General features: G+C 42.8%; 1 protein-coding gene and 1 long non-coding RNA gene across 2 annotated transcripts in view; one reads left to right on the top strand and one right to left on the bottom strand.

Moving 5' to 3' along the window:
* rbfox3a (RNA binding fox-1 homolog 3a) overlaps nt 1–23,054 on the bottom strand; it is a 154,462-nt gene that overhangs the window by 48,318 nt on the left and 83,090 nt on the right. Inside the window, exon 3 of the mRNA XM_080872791.1 lies at nt 17,264–17,410. Within this exon, the coding sequence (XP_080728917.1) occupies nt 17,264–17,410 (147 nt within the window). The remainder of the gene's footprint in view (nt 1–17,263; nt 17,411–23,054) is intronic.
* On the top strand, nt 15,500–16,584 carry LOC308390760. Its single transcript, XR_013970483.1, has 2 exons — nt 15,500–15,747; nt 16,337–16,584. It is a non-coding gene; the product is annotated as an uncharacterized lncRNA (long non-coding RNA).

The following is a 23,054-nucleotide window of genomic DNA, read 5'->3' as shown; positions in this document are numbered from 1 at the left end:
GCGTCTGGACTTCTTTAAGTTGCTTGAAGACGTTTCACCTCTCATCCGAGAAGCTTCTTCAGTTCTAAGGTCAAATGGTGGGGAGTCCCAGATTTAAACCTAGTGGGAGTATCCCCTCACAGAGGGACAGACCCCCTGATGATCCTCTAATCGCCTGAGCCAAGGTGTGAAACTGGGTGTGGTTCTGATAGTCTTTTTCTCCGCGGTATCATCCGCTAGGTTCCCGATGAATCCCACAACCGCTTCCGTAAACACATTGACGTCATCATCGGAGCTGCTTCTGAACATGTCCCAGTCTGCGTCATCGAGTGCATCCTGTAACGCGGCCACTGATTGGTCCGTCCAGCGCGCATCCTTGCTCTGAACCGGAACTTGAGTTACATCCCATTCTATAGGGTTTAATGTGACGTTAGACCACCCTTTGCAGCTATAAATGCTTCAACTCTTCTAGGAAGGCTTGGCTCACAGTCTCCACAGTCTCTTGTTGTGGTATGCAGAAGAATTAGGAGTTCCTTCCACCAGAACTAGGAGCTGAGCTCAATTCCAAACAACAGCCCCACACCATAACCCCCCTCCACCAAAATGTACACTTGGCAGACAAATCAGACAGTTCTCCTGGCAATGCCAAACCCAGATGGAGAAACGTAATTTGCTACTCCAGATTTCTCTACTCCAGTGGAGGGGTGCTTTACACTGCATTAGACACTTTTCTTTGCACTCGGTGATGCAAGACTTGGATGCAGCTGCTCCCTGATGGAAGCCCATTCCATGAAGCTCTCTGTGCTCTGTTTCTGAGCTAATCTAACCTCAGTTTGGAGGTCTGTGACCTCTGCCAACTTTCCCATTGCACACACCTCAGCATTTGCTGACCCGGCTATGTGATTTTAAGTTGCCAATCCCCATTGTTATTCCCAATCAATTGCACTTTGTTGTAGTACGTGTAAGACTTAAGGTGAGGAGGTAAGTAGCAACCAAGTCCCGCTAATCAAATACACTTCATTAACTGATCCTCAGCAAGTGTGAGCACCTCTATAACAACAGAAGTCTGGAGCATTCAGTTAGGTCACACGCAATTTTCTCCAGGTTCACACTGTGCAATAACAGTTAATTAAATGTATAATCTATATTATAAACGTGAATATTTTTGAGTTAGCAGTGCATTCAAATCATGATTCTCATTGCAATAGCTCTCAGTTTTGATAGGCTTAAAAAATAAAAATTTAATGTTCGACATATTGTTTGGAAAGGTTATAAAGACAAGACTTCACTATAAAGAAGGTAATGGTGGAATTGCTTAGGTTTGCAAAGCTGAAAAGTGCCACCTTTGGAGCAAACTGAACAGAGGATATTAGCACAAACACTTCATACCAACGATTGAGCACAGTGGTGGAAGGGTGATGATCTGAGCTTGATTTTAGCCACAGGACCTCAGCACTTTGAAGTCACTGAGTCAAATGTGGTCTTTCTGTATACTGAAGTATTCTAGAGTCAAATGTGAGACTATCTTTCCAACAGCTAAAGCTTGGCCCAGATTGGCTCATGAAACAGGGAAATTAGCCAAATCACAGCAGCAAATCTACTACAGAATGGTTAAAAAAGAGAGAAGAATCAATGCTACTATGGCCCAGTCAAATGCAGATCTCAACCTGATTGAAATGTTGCAGCAGGACCTTAAGAGAGCTGTGAATTAACATAAACAGATGAAGAAAAAAAAAAACTGGGGCAAAACTTTAACAAAGAGTGAGCATTCCTGGAAATTCCTGGGAATATGTGGATGGAAGCAGTCACACTAAGACATGCACTCCAATGAATATTTAGTATGCAATGGAATTAAGGAGAATCTTTTCAGGACCTTAAGATCTCTTATCGGGGATTCAATGGGGATGTGATGAGCAACACTAGAGGACAACTTCAAGCCAATTGCCAAAAGCCAAACTTCAAAGTCAGAGGGTGAGCCAAGTCCTGCGGAGTCAGCTAAATTGGAAGAACAAGATCACGCCCATAGATGCCCTACGCCATTAGATACCCTGCTGGGATAATAAGCTGGTCAACAAAGGAGATAGAAGCCACTGACAAGACAAGAAAGCTCCTTATCATGCTTGGAGGATTCCATCCCAAATCCAGCACCCTCAGGAGGCCAAGCAATAATAATAATAATGGATTGCATCTATATAGTGCTTCTCGAGGCCCTCAAAGCGCTTTACAATTCCACTATTCAGTCACTCTCACATTCACACACTGGTGGAGGCAGCTACGGTTGTAGCCACAGCTGCCCTGGGGCGCCTACTGGCCAACACTTCACTTTTTATTTTCAGCATTACTCAGATACTAGATGTTGGTATAAATCAATTTAACATAAAACATATTCAGAGATGGCGCTCTTTGCTTTAGGAGCAGCTGGGATGAACTCATGGCTTTGTGAACTAAGGCAGCACTAACTTTTTTCAGGCAATATGGTAATCTTTAGCCTTCTACTCTCCATAACTAGACCTTGAATCAAGTAGTTATTTCAATAAATAAATAAACATAAAAGACAGCATAGCAAAGGCAAGGCTACAGCACCAGCCCTGAAGATGAAAGAAGTTCACCAGCAAAATCCATGTCAGGTCATACACAATTTGAATACATATTAAAATTTTATTTTTTGGTTTAGATGAGCATATTGAGCAAATTAAAAAGGAAAAAAATATTTATAAAATATTGCTATTATTTTTCCAGTACAAGACATAAAGCTTTGACTTTGTTCTGACTTATGAATTAATAGAATAATTAACTGCTTCTTTCTTTCTTTTATGTTTGTATATACATGTACAGTCTTAGTGTTAACCTTATTTTTTGTATCAAAACTTACTCTGTGCAGTTTTAATTATGTGCTACAGGGCCTTTTTTTGGGATGTGCATATTGTATAAAAATTTGGAATGTGATGAATTTACCTAAATAGGTTCACCTGTTCCACCTTAACCCCACTATGTTTAAACATTCATGTCCTTTTCTACAAAAACAACAAGTAACTTCTTACTGTCTTGACATCCAGGTCTTTATGTCTTTAAGACATTCCTGCAGTTTAACTCGTTGGTGTGTGTTATCTGGCTTCATGGACAGATAGAGCTGGGTGTCATCTGCATAGCAGTGTAAATGTATGCTATGTCTTCTAATGATGCTGCCTAAGGGAAGCATGTATAATGTAAACAGAATTGGTCCTAGCACTGAACCCTGTGGAACTCCATAATTAACCTCAGTGTGTGAAGAGGACTCTCCATTTACATGCACAAACTGGAGTCTGTTAGATAGATATGATACAAACCACTGCAGTGCAGTACCTGTAATACCTACAGCATGTTCTAATCGCTCTAATAGGATATTATGGTCAACAGTATCGAACGCTGCACTGAGGTCTAGCAGGACAAGCACAGAGATGAGTCCACTGTCAGAGGCCATAAGAAGATCATTTGTAACTTTCACTAAAGCTGTTTCTGTGCTGTGATGAGCTCTGAAACCTGACTGAAACTCTTCAAATAAGCCTCTGCAGATGATCTGTTAGCTGTTTGACAACTACTCTTTCAAGGATGTTTGATATGAAAGGAAGGTTGGAGATTGGCCTATAATTAGCTAAGACTGCTGGGTCTAGAGATGCTTTTTGACTACAGCCAGCTTGAAGGCCTGTGGTACATAACTGATTATTAGAGATAGGTTGATCAGAGCTCTGACTGTTTGTCAGCCTGGCTACAGTGCTGAAGAGAAACCTGGGGTTGTTCTTATTTTCTTCAATCAGTGATGAATAGTAAAATGGCTGTTTTTTTCCAGGCTAAATGTTGATCTTCCAAATTAGTGAGATGCCGTTTCTTCTTTAGCAGAGTTATACCAGGGAGATAACTAATGGTTAAATGCTGTATAAACACAGAGAGTGAAAAAATGTTGAGTTAAGTCTATTCAATTCTAGTTTTTGAAACTAGAAGAATGAAGTTTTAAGCCATTAGGCGTCACTTTTGAAACTACATCTATACTTACATACAATCAATCGTATGTCCTATGTGTGTACATGCTTGCATATATTTGTGTTTTCCTGTGTGTAGGGATTTTTTCAATACGATCCTTCAGATGAAATCATCAAGAATTAAAGCGAATAACTGCATTACTTTGCTCAGCTAAAAAAGCAGTCTCCATTAGTTCAAATTAGAGTTGTTTTGGAGGGAAGGCAGATGTGTTAAACCCAGGAAGCTTGTAAATGATCGTGTGAATGAAGACTTCTTATATAAATACTATTTGAGAAAGCTGACTGTAATTATGTTATTAAAACTAAACAATAAAATGTTTCTTACTTTATCTTTAAGATGATACAAAGTTTTTTTTTTTTAGATATATTATTGTTTTGGTTAATTATTAAAGTAAGCTGAGTGAAAAATTGTCCTATTTTGTGGTATCTTTAGCTTGTTGTGCAGTATTTTTGGATTTCCTTTAGGAAGATTTCCTTTTGTGCATTCAATAAATCACCCTTTAACCATTTTCATCTCTAAAGTAACCCTTTCTTGAGGTTTGTGTTGCTCAGAAATAAAACATGGCAAGATGGTAAAGAATTCTAATTTTGAACATTTTTTAAATTTACTTATAGATGCAGAATCTTTTCCAATAACATGGTCCCTCTGTTGTCACTGTGGTGGCTCACTATTTTCTGTCTGTCTCACTCCTCTTAGCAGTCTCTTTCTCTTCTATTGTATTGTGTGTATGTGTGTGCATGGGGCCTTCCTCTGGTTCCCACCTTCTGCTTCCTTCTGTTTTGCTTCTTGCTGTCACATGAAAAACTTTCCTGTTGGTTCCTTGTTAGCTGATTGATGAAACCCAGACCGAAGAGTGGTCAGCTGTTTTTTGTGTGGGTTTGTGGACTACCTGTCATGTGGAAGCCCAGGATCTTCACAAGTGTTAGTCTTGTATTTGAAATGTGTTTGGAATGTAAATAAGTGCACTGAACTGTCTGACCTGTGGTCTTTGATACAAAATAAATACTTCACATGAGATGCAATAAATTCCATGCAACAACCAGAGGTCATGAGACCAAGTTAAGTAGTAATGCAATGTGAAGTGATAAACTATTAAAATTGGCATAGTGAATGAGATGGTAAGCACATAAAATATGTTATTTATTAGTTCAAAATGTATAGGGATAACCAGAAGTACACTGGTTATCCCCAGCTGATCACGGCATGGCTGCCCCTCCATGACCATGGAACTGGACCATGGATCTGCCAGAGGTTTTTTCCTAACAAAAGGGAGTTTGTTCTTTTCACTGTCACAAAAGGCTCGCCAGAGAATCATTTGATTACTGGGGTACTGCCTTTAGGATCTTTACATTTACCTTAAAATATAAAATTGTTGCAATTTGGTGCTATATAAATAAAATGAAATGATGAACTGTAGTGAAAGAAGCCAACATAACATTATAAACACTGACAGTTGAAATGAATAACACTGTTTATGTCTTCATCATGGCACCTTAGTGGGTGGGATATATACAGGGATAAGGTAAAATTTTTGATGCATAGATGCAGGAAAAATGGTCAAATGTAAGGATCTGTCACGGTTGGACGGTCCTTTCCGGACGACCTTGCTTGTTTTTATTTTTGCGTGTTTCTGTCTTGCTTCTCTCTCTCTCCCCCCGGTTCTCGGGGCTGTTTACGGAAGTGCGCGCCATGGGAAAGGCGTGATCTGGCGACTGTCGTCATCAGGAGTCCCTCCTCGCTGTTGCCGGCCCACCTGCAGCTGATTACCTGACCAGCTGTCGGTAATCGTCAACCTGGCCAGACAGAGGTATTTAACCAGGGCTCGCAGCGACAGTCGACTTGGGATTATTACTCCTAACTGGTATAGTCTGTGCGAGACGTGTGATTGTGGCATTCGGCTAGCATGTGGCTAATTGTGGATGTTTCCTTCTTCCTCTAGGAGAGTCGAGCGGAGAAGCGAGTTGGGGAGCACACACTAACGGAGTTACCGCACTGAACACACTGGGAGCAAAGGACGGGCACTATTGGAAAATTGCACTTTGGAGTGGATTGTCGGGCTTATCTGTCTATTTCACTGTAAATAATCACACTGTTTTGCTGTGTTTCATTGTGGAACAGGGCCGCTTACGGGCTGACCCGGCCAAGGTCAAAGCTGTCGTGGAATGGCCCATTCCCAAGACCCGCAGGGAGTTGCAGAGGTTCATGGGCAGTTGCAGAGGTTCTTGGGCTTCGCCAAGTTCTACTGCCACTTTATCGGGGATTTCAGCAAGGTAGCCCTTCTTCTAACCAACCTCACTTCTCCTAAGTTGTCCTTCCAGTGGTCCTCCGCAGCCCAGCAAGCATTTGATCGACTCAAGCACCTGTTTTCCTTGGCTCTGGTCCTCGTCCAGGCGGACCTCAGTCGGCCATTCATCGTGCAGGTGGACGCGTCCGATTCAGGCATGGGGGCGGTTCTCACCCAACAGGTCGAAGGCAAGCTACATCCCTGTGCCTTCTTCTCCCGTAGGTTGTCGCCAGCTGAGAGAAATTATGATGTGGGTGACCGGGAGTTGCTCGCCATCAAGTTGTCTCTCAAGGAATGGCGGCATTGGCTGGAGGGCACTGAGCAGCCTTTCGTGGTGTGGACGGACCATAAAAACCTGGAGTATCTCTGGGCGGCCAAGCGCTTCAACGTACGACAAGCCAGGTGAGCCTTATTTTTTACTCGTTTCCACTTCTCCATTACTTACAGGCCCGGTTCTAGGAATACTAAGCCCGATGCGTTGTCGCGCCTGCCTGGGGAACCAACCCCCCCTCCTCTCCATCTCTGAGGGAGAGCTGGCTGTCCCCTCTCTCCAGCGCCATCTGAGATGCTGTCGTTGGGTCTGGCGGGCTGCCCGAGCGGCGCTCCTGAGAACAGCTGAGCGGAACAAGGCATTGGCAGATCGCCGTCGCACTCCCGCCCTGGACTATCAGGTCGGCCAGCAGGTGTTGCTCTCCAGCAGACACATTCCCAAAGAAACTGACCCCTCGGTCTCTTGGCCCCTTCGCCATCCAGGAGGTCCTGAACCCAGTGATGGTCCGGCTGGCCCTTCCGTCTGCTACGAAGGTACAAAACGTCTTCTACAAAATGTTTCTCAGATTAGGCCCGTCCGGACCAGCCCTTTGTCCAGGGGCTTAGAGTACGCTTGGGGAGTGTGATTGTGTGTACAATGTCTCTTTATGTCTGTCTCCACGTTGGGTGAGTGTTGAGTAAGTGCATATGAGAGTATGAGGGTGGGAATGGATGTTTGTATCTGTGTGTGCCTATATGTCTGTGTCTATATGTCAGGTTGGGTATCAGACGCCACCTCTCTGGGGACATCTCAGGTCCTCCAAGGTATGGAGGCCTATCTCCCCCACCACTCCCCCTGCCAGTGTCAGACGCCCTCAGACATCGGTGCGTTGGTGGTTCTTTGTGTCCGGGGGTGGGCGCCCGAGTACACACCGGCTCACTCCTGGTGGCTGCTTGTCACCCCTTAACGAGAAGTCTGGGCCCTCCACCTCCCCTCTGATGTGGACATCGGGTCAGCTGGAGGCGCAGTCGAAAGATTGCAGCGGTCCCAGATCAGATGTACACACTGGAACACTTTCCCATGTTGCTTGTCTGTGTTTATTGTGTTATGGTGTGTTGATACCTGTGCATTCCTGTATTATCCTTTTGTGTTGCACATTTCGATGTTTTTTTCCTTGCTACCTAGCCTGACCTGTCTCCCCAATGTGATGTTTGTATTGTATGCACGGTCGGCAAGGTCTGTCATCTCGGTTGTGGGCAAAAGACCTGCAACTGACAAATAAAGGCTATCTCATCTCTCAACTGATTCAGCTCGTTGGTGAATGCAGAGTCAGCGTTGATCGGCGCAGTGTCCCTGGCTTTGTAGTCCGTAATGGTGCGTAGTCCGTGCCACATACTCCCTGTGTTGCCCTGGTGGAAGCGGGACTCCACACGCTCCCGGTACAGACGTTTGGCATCTCTCACCGCGTGTCGCACGCCGTATGAGGCCGCTTTGTAGGTGCTCATATCGCCAGTGGAGAGACCCGCGTTGTAGGTGGGGGTCCTGGCGTTCACTGCAGTGCGGATCGATCTGTCCATCCACTGTTTCTGGTTTGGGAATGTGGTGACTCTCGCAGTGGGGATAATCTCCTCCGCTAGCATATTGACGAAGCATACTGCTACTTCCGTAAACTTGTTGATGTTGACTGCACATGCTCTGAACATGTCCCAGTCGACGTCGTTGAGTGCGTCCTGTAAGGTAGCTTCTGATTGGGCAGTCCACCGTTTCACGTCCCTCGTGGTTACTTCTTCCCTCCATATGTTTTGTTTATACTGGGGAATGAGGAAGATGGCGTTGTGGTCAGACTTCCCAAAAGCCGGGTGTGAGACAGCTTTGTAGCCCTGCTTGTATGGCGTGTAGCAGTGGTCCAAAATTCGATCCCCCCTCAGCGGACACGAGACATGCTGGTAAAATTTTGGCATGACTTGTCCGAGGTTCGCTTTATTAAAGTCTCCTGCTACAATGAGGGCTGCGCCTGGGTCCTTGTTTTGAAACGAACTCAGGACATCATGTAGTTCGGACAAAGCCATACCTGTGTCCGCTTGGGGTGGGATGTAGACCGCCGTGGTGATGACCGAGGTGAACTCATGGGGCAGATAGAAAGGGCGGCACTTAATGCTCAGGAACTCCAGATGTGGCGAGCAGCTGCTGCAGAGAGCAGAAATGCTCCTGGCATCACAGCACTTTCTGTTTACCATGAAACACACTCCTCCACCTTTGGTTTTGACTCTGCCGTTCTGTCCGTGCGGAGTACAAAAAATGAATCCGACAGAGTTACGGCCTGGTCCGACACAGTGGGGGTCAGCCATGTCTCCGTGAAGCACAGAATGTTGCAGTCCCTCATGTCACGTTGGAAGGTGACTCTTGCTCTTAGGTCATCGAGCTTGTTCTCCATGGATTGTATGTTGGCCAGTAGGATACTGGGAAGTGGTGCGCGATGCGCCTGCTGTCTTAGTCTGTTCCTAATGCCAGTGCGTTTCCCCCGGCGCTTCTTTGTTCTACGCCTCGAATGAGCGGCCCGTCCTTTGTTGTTCTCCGCGCCGCGTAGAATCTCTGGTGGCCAGGATGGGTCGGGTTTAAAAGTGTCCAAGATTAGATGTGCAACCTTGTCAACGATGTTTACAAGTGATCTGCGGTTGTAGACTATAAGACTAGAGGATTTTGGAATGTAAACCAGAGCAAAAAATAAGTAAAAAACAAGAAAAGTGGATAGTCGGAGCGGAGCGGTCAGGAAGGTGTCTGGATGTGGCCGCGCCATCTTACTTGGATGGATGATGAACAAGGATCACTCAGAAGTGTTCGTCTATGCTCTGTGTCAGGCGCTTCAGTAGATTACTCGTGCTATTAACAGCAGTTAGTTTTTTCTCCCCAGGACATATCTTAGATATTACTTTAATATTCTTGTCTGCTTGTTTCAGAAAAGTGAAGAGACGGGAATATGTCCATTTCATAAAACAGCCACACGCACCAGGCGAGTCCGACATCTTCCGCTTTAGAATACGACTATGCAGCAAACTGGTGCGAAATGACGCGCATCTGCACTACAGCGATGTTAAAGCGGTAGAGTTTACTTCTACATTTAGAGCAGGTGTCGGCAACCTTTCTGATGACGAGTGCCATCTAAAATTTCCTCAGAAGTCAGTGTGCCATATGACTGCATTAGCAATAAATTTAATAACGCTCTATATTAACAGTTACACACTATATAGAAGAACTTTATAGAATTATATTTGTTCGCAGATGTTGGCAGCTATCAGCGATCAGAAAAGAAAACATTGGTTCAAACACCTGAAAGTCCTGAAAACACATTGTGAATTCTATCTCAAGTTTTTGAATGAAATGCGGTACTGATGCTGTGCTGAGTGGACAGCTCCTGAAGCATTTGAAGTGTCTGAATGTGGAAATTTCAACATCGCTTGAAAAAACTGCCAGCTAGCAACGTCCCTCTCACCAGTAGGTGAAGTTATTTTTAGCCAATTACAAGTTGAATCTGGTAGTTGGGGTTGTTAGCTAAGATACCATCATTAAGAAGTGGCACAACTAACGTGTCTATGCGAGCTAATTTGCGATGTGCACCGCTGGCCCGGCCATTTATTTTTTAATGCACCTTCTCATTTTGACTAGAGACCGGCCCACCAGGTATTAAAGCCACAAAGCCTTTGAATGAAAACGCTGTGGTGACAGGGATGTACACTGTCTTGTTGGTATATATGTATGATATCTATACATTTTACATCAGATAAAAACTTTGGTTGTAAGATTCAGATAATTATTTAATAACAGCGAGACATTTTAAATGAGAATAAGAAAGTATTTCTTTGTGCCCCCCTCTCCCTTTTAATGCCCTACCTGCCCCCCTAGCAAAACTTTGCTAGATCCGCCCCTGCACAGTTACCAGCTGTCAGCTGCTTAGAAAAGGATCCTGGTGTTATTTGTCTCTCAGAAACAGTTCATAACTTCAACTCATCCATGTCACCTAAAAGGTAAACCTGTTTCTCCATCACCTGTTCAGCTCTGATGATTCAGTAAGAACATCTCCTGGTTTCATCTTCATGTTTCCCTCTCACCACATATCCAAACCAACATCATGACCAGCAGCTTTACAGCTGTGGCTCCAGCAAACATCAGCTGATACTAGAAACTAATATTAAATAAAGTCTAACAACAGCTGATCAAGCTTAAACGTGCTGCTGTTGTTTAGCGCGACATCCGCTGGTTTCCTCTTTCTGGCGCAAAGTGGGCGATAAACAAACAAGAGAGCCGATCAGCTGATCATTGATCAGTTTCATGATTGAAGGAGAAACAGGAGAGAATGAGAGGAGAAGAACAGCTGTGCAGCAAACACAGAATAAATCCAGCTTTGTGTCTTTTTCGTTGTAGCTGAAGTCCGGGACAAACTGTTCCTTTTCACCTCAACACGAAACGCGTAATATTTTCTCTGAATACGAGACCATTCCGTTTTTTAGGGGACGGTTGGCAACTCTACTAACTTATGAATAAAATAAAGTTCATGCTAGCTAGCACGCAGTACGAGTTATTGTAACTGACTGTAAATAGTCAGCACAACAAAAATAAAACTACACCTAAACTTTATATCTGGCCCAGATAGACTGCAGGTCATAACTTCTTACCTGAAGTTCAGTTCACCTGACACTCGGACCGGTAGCTGCCTCGGGTCTCTCCTCTTGCCTCCCCTCTTGCCTCCTCTTTCTCTCATCCACCCACTGGCCTCCACCACTTGCTAATGTTACTGAATCTGTGGAAGCTCCGCCACAGCCACCACCAAACAACTGAGTTATTTTTATACACTGGCCAGCATCTGGCCAATCCACCACCTTTGATTGTTTATACCGTTACAAAAAATAAATAAAAAATCATCGGCCCACCGAGCAAATGCCCGATGGCCAGTCCAGCTATGGTCGTGCCATCAGTTAACCCTTCGCGTGCCTAGGGTTGCCGACCCCTGATTTAGAAGATAAATTATTGAAATTAAATAATGATATTCAGCGAGTTTATTATTTTAAAATGTAACGCAAGTACATTGTAAGTAACTGTAATTAAAATACCTACAAATGAACAGTAATTAGTTACTCTACTTTTTCAGTGGAAAAGTAATTTAACTACAGTAACACGTTACTTAGTAACGCATTACACCCAACATTATTCTTGGCATTATTCTTAACTCTGAAATATTGTGAACAGCATCAGTGGAAACTAATTTAGAAAACCTTTTATCTGTAAGCTCTTTAGCCCCGAAAAAAAATGCTAAGAACATCCTGCGTATGGCACCAAAAATGTAACATATCTGATGAGTCAAGTCTCTGTAGTAAATGAAATGGTGTATATCAGTGCCCCCTTCTTTCTAATCACTCTAATTGTCTTAATCAACATAAACACACTCTCTCCACTGTTAGGCCCAGCAATAGTAAAGCCCAGGCTTTCTAACTACCCACTCAGATCAAATGACTCCACTGCTACACTGATATGTTGATGGGAATTAGCAGATTTGCAGATTATAATCACACCACGTTTCCTCAGAGGCAGAGCCGGTTTGAGAGGAGCCTTATGGAATAATTGGATAGGCAAATGAGACTGTAGCCATGAACAAGAGGCATTAAAAAGAATTCCCTTGCCGGGGGCTCTGTGCTACCTGGATGTTGAAAGCCTTCAGAACAGGTGATTAGACAGGAGTAGATGTCATTAAAACTCCATTAGCACAAAACCCAGCCCCCAGTGCTCACTGCAACCGCAGACACACACTGGTAATGCAGATCATAAGTGTTTGTGTGTATAAAAAGCCTGTGTGTGTCTGCTGAGTATCTAATGACTCATTTAGGACCCCTACCCCTGGGAAACGTGACAGTAAGGACCCTCTTGCGGCTGGCTCACTAAGTGCCTGCTTATTAATTAAACACAGCTGAGGCTCAGGGGGTAACAGCAATGCTGCATCAGCTTGTCAAGTTTCATTCTACATGTGGGTAAATGAACAGTATCCTCCTGCAAGTGCTGCACAGCCTGCATGCTTTTTGGTTCCATGCATCTGAAATTATGACAAATTCTTGGATGCCCAATAACAACAGATACTGACATGTGGTAAATACAGGACGGCTTCCTTCTAATAGCTGCGTAGGTAAATGTTTGTTGTAAGTTTTGAGTGCAGGAAATCAATAGAGGTGCAGTCCTGGAATACAGATTTCACTCACATCTTGAGAATGAGAGAACTGAAAAAAAAAGTGGCGCTGTGAATGCCAATTATCATTCTACCATTAAAAAAACCCAGCCTGGTAATTTCCCTTCAATGTGTTTTTCTAATTATGAATTCAACTCAAATAAGCCAGGGTAATGAACCCAGTTTATCCTTTTCTAAAACCAAAGTTTTCTCTCCTTGACTCTGACTATATTGCTGAAACTATACACAACAACCAGAGGAAGGCGTGTTGTTCTTTAGTATTGTGTTATTCACATATGCAGAGATTCAGCTTGTGTCTGTCTCACCTCTGTTTGAACTCGTTTATAAGCCTCTGTGTAATGTTCTCGTATGACTTTCCTCTAACGGGTTTTACACAGATGCAATTTCATTTGGTGTAATGCTCCAACTATCGTATTTGTTTGCATTTTGGTGTTAGACTAGAAGACCGTAATGAAAGACTGAACCAGTTGTTTGTGATTTCCATTAAAGTGAATGGAGGAACCCACTGAAGTGAAACCTGAGTTACTCCTACTGCAGTGACACTGCTTTATAACCAACAACCCCTGAAGCTAAAACATTGACACTAAAAATAAAGAAATGGTGTGACCATGTGTAAGAGAGTCTGTTGTCAGTGCTGGGATGGTTCCCTGACAACTCGTTACATCCTTAATGCAGAAAACATCATTCATCAAAACAGACATTCTGAAGTAGCAAAACAAGTTATTTGGAAATTGTATTTCTGCATTACTGACAATGTTTCCATTTCACAAAGACAAAAAAGGAGTAAAATTAGCTGAAATGATCTCAGCAAAGTCTGACTCGTCAATTTGTGAATCATCTGTAATTTAGTTCACATAGCTGTTAAGATATACGGTTACATTAGTACCAGAAGGTGCATCACACTTTCCTGCTGTACATCATTTTAACCAACTATACAGCTATAAAAAATTTCTGTCATGACCTAAAAAAACAAAACAAATACATCAAACGTATGCAGAGACATTACTTTGTAGTCCCCCTCCCCGTCCCCGCCCCATAAGATGTATGTACCTGCTTGAATTTATTTCTTTTTAATATGTACCTTCCCAGTACTTGTATAAAATTGTATGTCATACACTTTGCATTATATTTTGTAGAAGAGAATTTTTCAGCGAAACCTACTTCCAGAAGAAGAAGGAGGCACTTGGAAACAGTTGTTGCTGTGCTTCCTGTCCTGCTCTTAACGAGGCTGGATGACCTCTGAGCATCACTGATTGTAGTGGGAACTAACAAATTGTCTGTCTCTTCTAATCCCCCTCTTCGGCTTCCACATTCATGTTTCTTTCTTTCTCACAATTCCTTCTTTGCCTCTATCAGATGCTGTCACTACTTAATTATGTTGAAGTGTTTAGTGCCTTGGAGACCTCACTAAGTGAGTGGGAGAAAGTTCACAGTGCCACTTCTTTTCAAGATTACACTCTTTTAGACGCACACAAAATGAAGATGTCACACTTTATACACCTAATGAGGATAAATTCCCTAGTTGAGGAATCCCATTATTTATATCAACTGATGGACCCTTTCATCAACTCTTCATCAGCCCACAAAAGCCTTGTACATGACGAGGCCTGTGGGCTGTACCGACTTTGAGCAGATATTGAACTCCACCAGAGAAATGTGGAAGTTAGTAGATGTGTCAGAGAGGGGAAATCATACGATATTTAATGGTAATGGTGGATTTATATCAGTAAATCTATAGTCTGTGAATTGACTTGACTCTTAGTAAAAACCTCAGTTGTAATTCCATTGCTTGAGAGAACTTTGTATTTGGCACCAGAGGACATAAGAGAATATTAATTTTTATTGTTAAACCCAGAACACCAAAGACATACCCAATGCACAACCATTGTTACTGCTGCGTGCTACAATGTTAGAACACCGCATGTTTCACTTCTCATGACGTCACTTTTTTATTTGAAAAAGGCACAGCTTTTGATGAGGCAGTCAGCGTGATGCCACACACAGGAGTTTATCCAAGGAGAACAAATATTAATAATTGATAATAGTGAGCGATATTTTCTAAACGTGTCATGTGAACTGAGGGAAGACAGCAGGAAGGAAAGCTCAATACAGAGAGTGCACTTCAACCAAGACCTTACAGTAGGGCGCCCCCTGGTGGACTTTATAGTAGATCTACGAACAAAAAAGTGGATCATCAGAATTTGCTTAACTGATGGAAAAACCTGCAGTACAAATGATCGTAGCCCACTCACAACATCTTTGCCAGGAACACAGCAGGGACACACTCCATGACTGTAGTAACTGAATACACACAACACAATGAAGCGTTAGCGTGCCACTGACTGTTTTTAATGACCTGTTGCCTTTGATTAGTTTTTTGTATGACTGTGTGCTTATGCTGATGTCCTCAGTGTTCTAAACGTTCATAGAAACCAGTTCTTTGCTTGATATGAAATACTAAGATGTGTAAATACTTGTGCTATTGTGTACTTCACACACATGGAGAAATGCCAAAACTGCCTTTCATTGTTCTAGTAACAGTGACAATAAAAAAGCTATTCTATGCTATTCTATTCTAAGGTGTGTGTGATGCTAATGCTAATGCAAGCACATTGTTTTCTTTGTGTGTTTCCAGTGTAAGACCACACAGCAAATTCAAAAGTGTTAAATGTTTTGGTGTTAATAGTCTCCTTGCAAAAGTAGAGTTAATTTTACTCTAAGTAGAGTCACATTCTTTTAATGTAACTCTGAGGTGTAAAATGATAGTAGTTAAAATCGAGTGTTAAAAATGAGTGTTTCTCTGTCAAATCTGGAGGTGTTACAATGGAAACATTAACTCTTGACCTCTTAACTCTGAACTCCTAGAGGGGCTATGACACCAACAGAGTAAATTCACAGACTCCGCCCCCAGCACGGCTCCAATCGAAGCTGAAGTGAAGCCGTTTCAGAACATTTTGCTCTACATATTTGAGTTGTTTGCCATGCTTGGTAAGTCATTTTTTCAAAGATTGTTTCAATTGTTATTAGCTTTTACTTCTGTGGCTCTTTGGAGTTGAGACAAAGCTGTGTGAAAGGCATTAGCCATGTTGCTCGCTGATAGCGTAATATTCTGTTTTAGCTAGCTGAAAGGTATTGTTTGCGGGCAAATACCACAGCCTTGAAAAAAAGCTTGCATGTGAATTTTCAGTCAAACTTTTGGTCAAATACACCTAAAACAATGTGTAGAATGTAAAATGTTGGTATAATGGTGCTACTTGAAGCCTGAAAACGATCGCCCATAAAAAAAAAACAAAAAAAACGAGCAAACAGCAGTAGCAGGCGTCCTGACTGGATTCTACGTTAGCATAGATCCCTCCAGAGTTTTGTGCACACGGTTTAGGTAAAAATTAAAAAGGTTGAGGTTTTACATTTAGTTCAGTATTACCTGTTGCCTGTGTCCTTGTCTTTTGGGAAAATACTTTACACAAGTAATGGCTCAAAGAGGATTCCTTTTTTTTTTTTACTGTGCTGCAATTGTTTACTGGATTATTTGTGCCATTAATTAGTGTCAACTAATTTTTATTCGATCTCCGCACAGGATATGCTTGTGAAGATGGAATATGGGGGAGAGCAGAAGTGCGTTGAAGTTCCACAAAGTGATGAATGAAGGACATGCATATTGTATTGAAGAAATAAGTGATGAGATGCTGTTATTTGCATTTACCATGTCAGACCTTTTGATAAACAAAATTCTAATGAAAGTGAGAACATGTACACTGTTACATCTTTCAGAAAATGTTTTGAAATTGTGGTGCACAGTTCAGAATAAATGTTTTTCAAAAACCATTGCATCTTTTTAGTAAATGTTTATTTCCAAAAGAAATTTCTAGAAGTTCAGAACAGTAAAATTCCCGCTTTTTAGAATGAATTAGAAGATAACTCTCACGTAGTTAAACTAAAATACTCTTTGAGAGTTAATATATAAACTCTTAACACCAAGTGTTAAATTATCAACTCCAGACAGATTTGGTGTTTAACACTAAATCAGAGTTAACGTACCAACTCTCCAAAAAGAGTTAAATTAACACTCTCTGGTGTGGACCCATATAGACACTTTAATAGTGTTGAAATCAAATCCGACAGTGTTAATTTGGACATGCTGGATTTGCTGTGCATGCTGATGGTTATAGTGTACCTATTCTGTTGTCAGTGGCCTTTGGAATGGAAATAGATGCAACGCTCTCGTACCAAATATTCAGAGGTAGGCAGCTGGGTGTTTAAATTATTCAACAAGCCACATGAAAATGTTCATGTTTACCCAATGTAAATAATGCATTGTAAATTTCTATTAAAATTCAGTCTGTAGACTACGGTTAACTTCTGTTTTTTAATTATAGCTATACATAAACAGACACATAGATTTATCTTTTCCTGACTGTATTTGCTGATGTTCTTTAAAAGCAGTGACTGCTTTTAAGTGCACAGTGGCACATAAATTATTGCGTGTCATTGTGTCTCATCTCACCCCAAACATTTGCCGGAGGTCAGGGTCCCGGAAGCGGAAAGGGATGTTAGAGACGTGTAACCTCTTGGGTTGCTGCTTCTCTAATGAATCGCTGGGCTGCAGGTGGAGCTGCTGCGAACCCTCGGTCTGTGCCACGTCCTCTGGATGCTGCAAAGAAAACACACAACATTCCACAAATTAGCCACATTTGTTTGCCAGTAAATATACTGCTATATAAACAAAATGTAATTAAATTAAAAAATAGGACTGATGTTAGAGGTAAGACTGCTAAACCTTTGTAGACTCAACAATCTGCATTAAAACAAACAGATCCTTTCTAATATGCAGTGACAGCTTGAGATGCTCTGGGACGTTGAAGGAAGGTCTTTAAAATGACTTTTAAAAAGAATTTCAAAGGATGTCTGTGAAGGTTCTCAGTCATCCAGGTCATCGTAGTCAAAGGAGCTTGCAAAGAAAAGCGTCTGGACTTCTTTAAGTTACTTGAAGACGTTTCACCTCTCATCCGAGAAGCTTCTTCAGTTCTAAGGTCAAATGGTGGAGAGTCCCAAGCACGACATCCTAGTGCATTTCAGACCCAGCAACACGCTCAGACAAAAACTGGTTCACCCGAAAGACAAAACGCCAAAACACAGACTTAACAATGTGGTGTATGCTGTACAGTGCAGCGAGGAATGCCCAGACCTCTACATTGGAGAGACCAAACAGCCACTTCACAAGCACATGGCACAACACAGAAGAGCCACATCCACAGGACAAGACTCAGCAGTCCATCTGCATCTTAAGGATAAAGGACACTCTTTCGAGGATGCCAATGTTCACATTTTGGACAGAGAGGACAGATGGTTTGAAAGAGGAGTGAAAGAAGCATCTATGTCCACTGTGAGCGACCATCTTTGAACAGAGGCGGGGTTTACGACACCAACTCTCTGCCATCTATAATCCAGTTTTGAGATCCCTTCCCAGACGCCTTAACGCCCACTCACATCCTGGGCCATCTGACCGCAGGAATTCGCATGATAAGGTGGGGCCAGGTTTCACAATGAACTCAAGCGTATAAAGTATAAAGCACCTTGATGCAACTGTTGTTGTGATTTGGCACTATGTAAATAACTGAATGGGATTATGTAGTATTTATCTGCTGTCACTGAGCACTCAGACTGCATTTCCACTACAGAGGACAAGTTCCATATTATCTAGTTACACGGAGGGTGAGACAACACCAGCTCTCTGTCAGTGTGTGTTAGTTTTGGAGAGGAACAGACAGGAAAATGCAGTGTTATATTTGTAAAACAAAAGCTCCAGACCACTAACAAGGTGCATTTCTGCAGGTCAGCAGGGCAAAAAAGTCACACACAAAAAATCCCGAGTGCCTGCACCACACTGAACAAGAGGATGCTGCTAAAAACGAAACTACATTAAACTGTATCACAAGCATTAGACAGATTAACATTAATTTGGAAATTTATATTCAACTTAATGTAAAGAGCTGTTATCAGTTCAATAAGGAGAGATCATTAGAAGGAATTAAACATTCTTTCTAACAACAGCAGGAGCCCTGAGTAACATGGCGGAGATGGGGAGGAGGCACAAAAGCATCTGTGATGGAGAATGTTAGACGAGCACATGGAGAAGAGAAGAAGATGACCGGACTAGACCAGTCATGTCACAGCGAGCATGGGAAAGTGGAAGCAAGTTTTGATTAGCCAACAGACACTTGGGAAACAGACAGTGACTACATGTTTTACATGCATACACATAAGCTTCATCCTTTTTTTTTTTTTTCTTCTAAATGACATCAGAAACAGCAGTATGCGACATTACGTGATGGCAGAGCTTCAGTTCATCCTTTGTCATTTTTTTTTTTTTTTTTTTTTTTAATAAATAGGACAGGGGGAATGAATGAGAGAAAGAGGGGGAGAGAAAGAAAGAAAACCAAAGGGGAGAAGAGACGGTGAGAAGGGGGGGGAAGAGAGAGAAAAGAAAAAAGAACTCCTGGGTCACCTGTATGGAGAAAAAAAAACAAACAAACAAAAAAAACAAACAGAGGAGACAGCAAACAACAAAGAGCAACATAATAATAGAGAAAACAAAGCACCATCACAATAAACTAGCTAGTCATAGATATCGATATTTACTAAATAATAAACGATATTGTGCAGCACGCAAGATAGACAGCGCACAGTGTGCTTTGAGGCAGCAGCCAAGAAAGCTTTAGTCCGCGTCTGTGAATACCCATGTGTGCATACCTGTGTGGATCAGCATGCTTGCATTCCAAAGGTTTCTCCATGTAATGATCTGCTAGGGAGTGTGGGGGGGCCACAGCCCCGTCCTCCAGGGTGTGAAGCGGGTATGGAGGAGATCAAAACTCCAGACATCCAGAGGCCCCCAGAACACAAGAGACCATGGAAGACCAACAGAGGGGCAGCCGCGCCACTGTTCCAGTAAGAGCTGAGGAGAGTCCCAGATGAGGGCTCGCCCAGCAGCCGCGGAGCAGAAGTCAGGGGGAGTTGCAGTGACGCGCCCGTGAGCTCCGCCGGCCCCCAGCTGTGCCTGAGTGACCGAGCCCCAGGCCGAGAGGCCGGGGGCACCCCACCTCCAAAGGGGCCCGAGCGAGCCCCAGGCCCCAGGCCCCGACAAGCGGCCGCCAAGGAGTGAGCCGGTGTGTACCACATAAGCTTCATCCTTCATCCTAAATATGTCACGGTCCGTGGAGATAGACCGTGTGGGAATGTGTGTGTTGGACCCAGACGCGAACACAAGCGAAGATGCAGGAGTGGATTAAACAAAAGCGAGCCTTTTATTATGGCTGATAACAGAACAAACCAGAGCGAGGGCAGTATAAGGGTAATAGTTCAAACAGAAAACCTAAACTGGACATAAACTAAGAAAAAGCTATGGCTGGAGATACGGAACACAGGGGGTGGTAACACAGACGACGCGACACAGACTACATGAAACACAGAGACTAAATACACAAGAGGGATGATCAGGGGAAGTGGCCACACATGGGAACACAGCTGACACAGATAAACATAACAAGACATGGCAGGAGTAAACAACACTGACGGGAGACTGTCAAAGTAAAACAGGAAGTACACAGGTGCAAACAGGAGGAGAGAGAGAGCACGGGCATAGTGGGCTGGGGAAACATGGAATGAAACAAGGAGGGGAGATGAGGGCTCACAGATACATAGAGGGGCACACAGGGGATAAAAGTCACAAGGGGAAGTCAAATAAGGAACACCACAACAGGACAACTTAGGAAACATGGCCTAAATAAGGAACGAAATACAAAAATACAAGGAACTAAGAATACTGGGCCCACATGGCCCAGGACCATGACAAAATAACATTATCCTCATTTGAACCGTCTTTTCTTTTTTCCCCATGATGTATTTTTTCATATGAAGAATGTGGACATGGATGACATTTCCATAAGTAATTATAAACTTAAGCTTTGGCGTCTCCAAACTGATAATATACGAAGTTCAAAACTTGTAGTGTTATGTGTAGATTAGAAATTTAGAAAAAAAGATACAAACATAAATAAAAAACAGAAATCACCCAATCTTACACAACAGTGAAGATGTCTCTCAAACTGCTGACCAGTGTTGGGTAAGTTACTTTAAAAAAGTAATTAATTCCTAATTACATATTACTTACTCAATATTGTATTTAAAATACTTATCTAATTACTGTGTCAGAAAAGTAACTTAATTACTAAATAAGTAATTTAACTAAATACTTCAAATTCCTATAAACCTTGAGTGGGCGAACAATAGAAATTAAACTCTTTAAATAATAAAAAATTGTTTTAAAAGACAGAGACTCAGTACGCAGCGGTAGCATCTCTTCCACAATGTAGCCTGCAGTCATTTTTTAAGCTCACCTTCAGACGCTTTCTGTGCTGCTGAAGTAAAACCAGGTTTTGCTGCTTAGCGGGAGTTGCCGCGGTGTTATCCATGGATGATGAACAAGGATCGCTCAGAAGTGTTCGTCTATGCTCTGTGTCAGGCGCTTCAGTAGATTACTCGTGCTATTAATAGCAATAGTTTTTTCTCCCCAGGACATAGCTTACATATTACTTTAATATTCTTGTCTGCTTGTTTCAGAAATGACGCGCACCTATTTTTATTAAATATTTTAAAAAGGAATGGACTTCATATTTAGACTTTAATGACACTCCCGGAATATCTGCTTCTGTTCTATGGGAAGCAGGTAAAGCTGTGATGAGAGGTAAAATAATTTCTTTCTCATCACACAAAAAGAAAGAAGAAAACAAAAATATTCAGGAATTAGAAAAAACCATCAAATCACTAGAAGAAGCCTACGCGTGCAACCAAGATCAGGAAACATTGAACAAAATATGCAAAACAAAACTAGAATTAAATGAAATTATTAATAAAAAAACACAATTCCTTATACAAAGACTACGCTTGCAGAATTTTGAACACAGTAACAAATCAGGTCGATTTCTAGCTAACCAGCTAAAAATAAATAAAGAAAAAACCACTATATGTGCTGCTAAAGATTTATCGGGGAACACAATATATGATCCTGGAAGAATAAACAACATTTTTAGGGATTTCTATGAAACTTTATACTCACCACAAATAAACCCATCTAAAAATGAAATTGATCTGTTTCTTGACAACGTAACTCTTCCAAAATTACTAGACAGTCAAGCAATGGAACTGGATTCACCACTGACGCCAAGTGAACTCCAGGAAGCCCTGATAAGTATGCCCAATAATAAGGCTCCAGGTCCAGACGGCTTCCCTGCAGAATTCTACAAAGAATTCTGGACAATTTTGGCACCAGTATTCCACGGCATGTTGCAGGAAATCGAGGAAAATGGCAGACTACCACCAAATATGAATTCTGCCAACATTAGTCTCCTGCAAAAACCAGGCAAAGACCCTTTATTTCCCTCAAGCTATCTGGTCCAAGCCTGCATATTTAGAAACAGTCTATGAAAATGCTCCTATCTCTGTAACTGCTCCTTCTGAGCCAAGAATTACAGACTCCGAGTTTGCTATGCCTGGATCCATCTGTACAATCACTGTTTTAAAAACTGCTAATTCTAACTTGAGCAACTTAAGTACAGCAGAGTTGCTAAAACCAGTCCGCCAAAAGTCTTTGTTTGCTAAAACTGTGTTTGGCTCCACTAACTTGGTTTTCCCAGTGTCCGTTACTGCTCCTGAGCTCAGCTCTCCAACTCCAGTACCTGTTCCAAGGGCAGCACGGGCCCAGCTTTCCCTTGCACCCGTATCAGTTCCTCGGGTGAGGGTGGCTGAGGTCCAGCTGGTCCCTGCTTCTGTCCCCAGCCTGGCAGAGGCTCCGTTCATCCCGGCACCCGTACCTGCTCCTCGGGTGGGGTTGATGGACACCCAGCCTCAGCCAGTTGAGGACAGCGTTGTGCTGATAAAGCTTGGACAGACTGTTTGCACTGCACAACCCCAACAGTTGCGTCTCAAGCCAGCTGCGTGCCCTGTGCAGCTACAGTTAGCGTCCGCTGAGCCAGAGGTCTCCGCACCTGCTTGCTCTGCATCTGTTCTCGCTGGGGGTTCAGGAGAACCTCTCCAGCCGCTCCACGTCTCCTCTGGGGGTTCAGGAGAACTGCTCCAGCCGCTCCACGTCTCTGCTCGGGGTTCAGGAGAACCGCTCCAGCCGCTCCACGTCTCCTCTGGGGGTTCAGGAGAACTGCTCCAGCCGCTCCACGTCTCTGCTCGGGGTTCAGGAGAACCGCTCCAGCCGCTCCTCGTCTCCTCTGGGGGTTCAGGAGAACCTC

Source organism: Rhamphochromis sp. 'chilingali' (genome assembly GCF_963969265.1).
Source record: "Rhamphochromis sp. 'chilingali' genome assembly, chromosome: 22".
Taxonomy (NCBI): Eukaryota; Metazoa; Chordata; class Actinopteri; order Cichliformes; family Cichlidae; genus Rhamphochromis; species Rhamphochromis sp. 'chilingali'.
The sequence above is the reverse complement of the archived record's forward strand: the minus strand, read 5'-3'. Positions and strand labels throughout refer to the sequence as shown.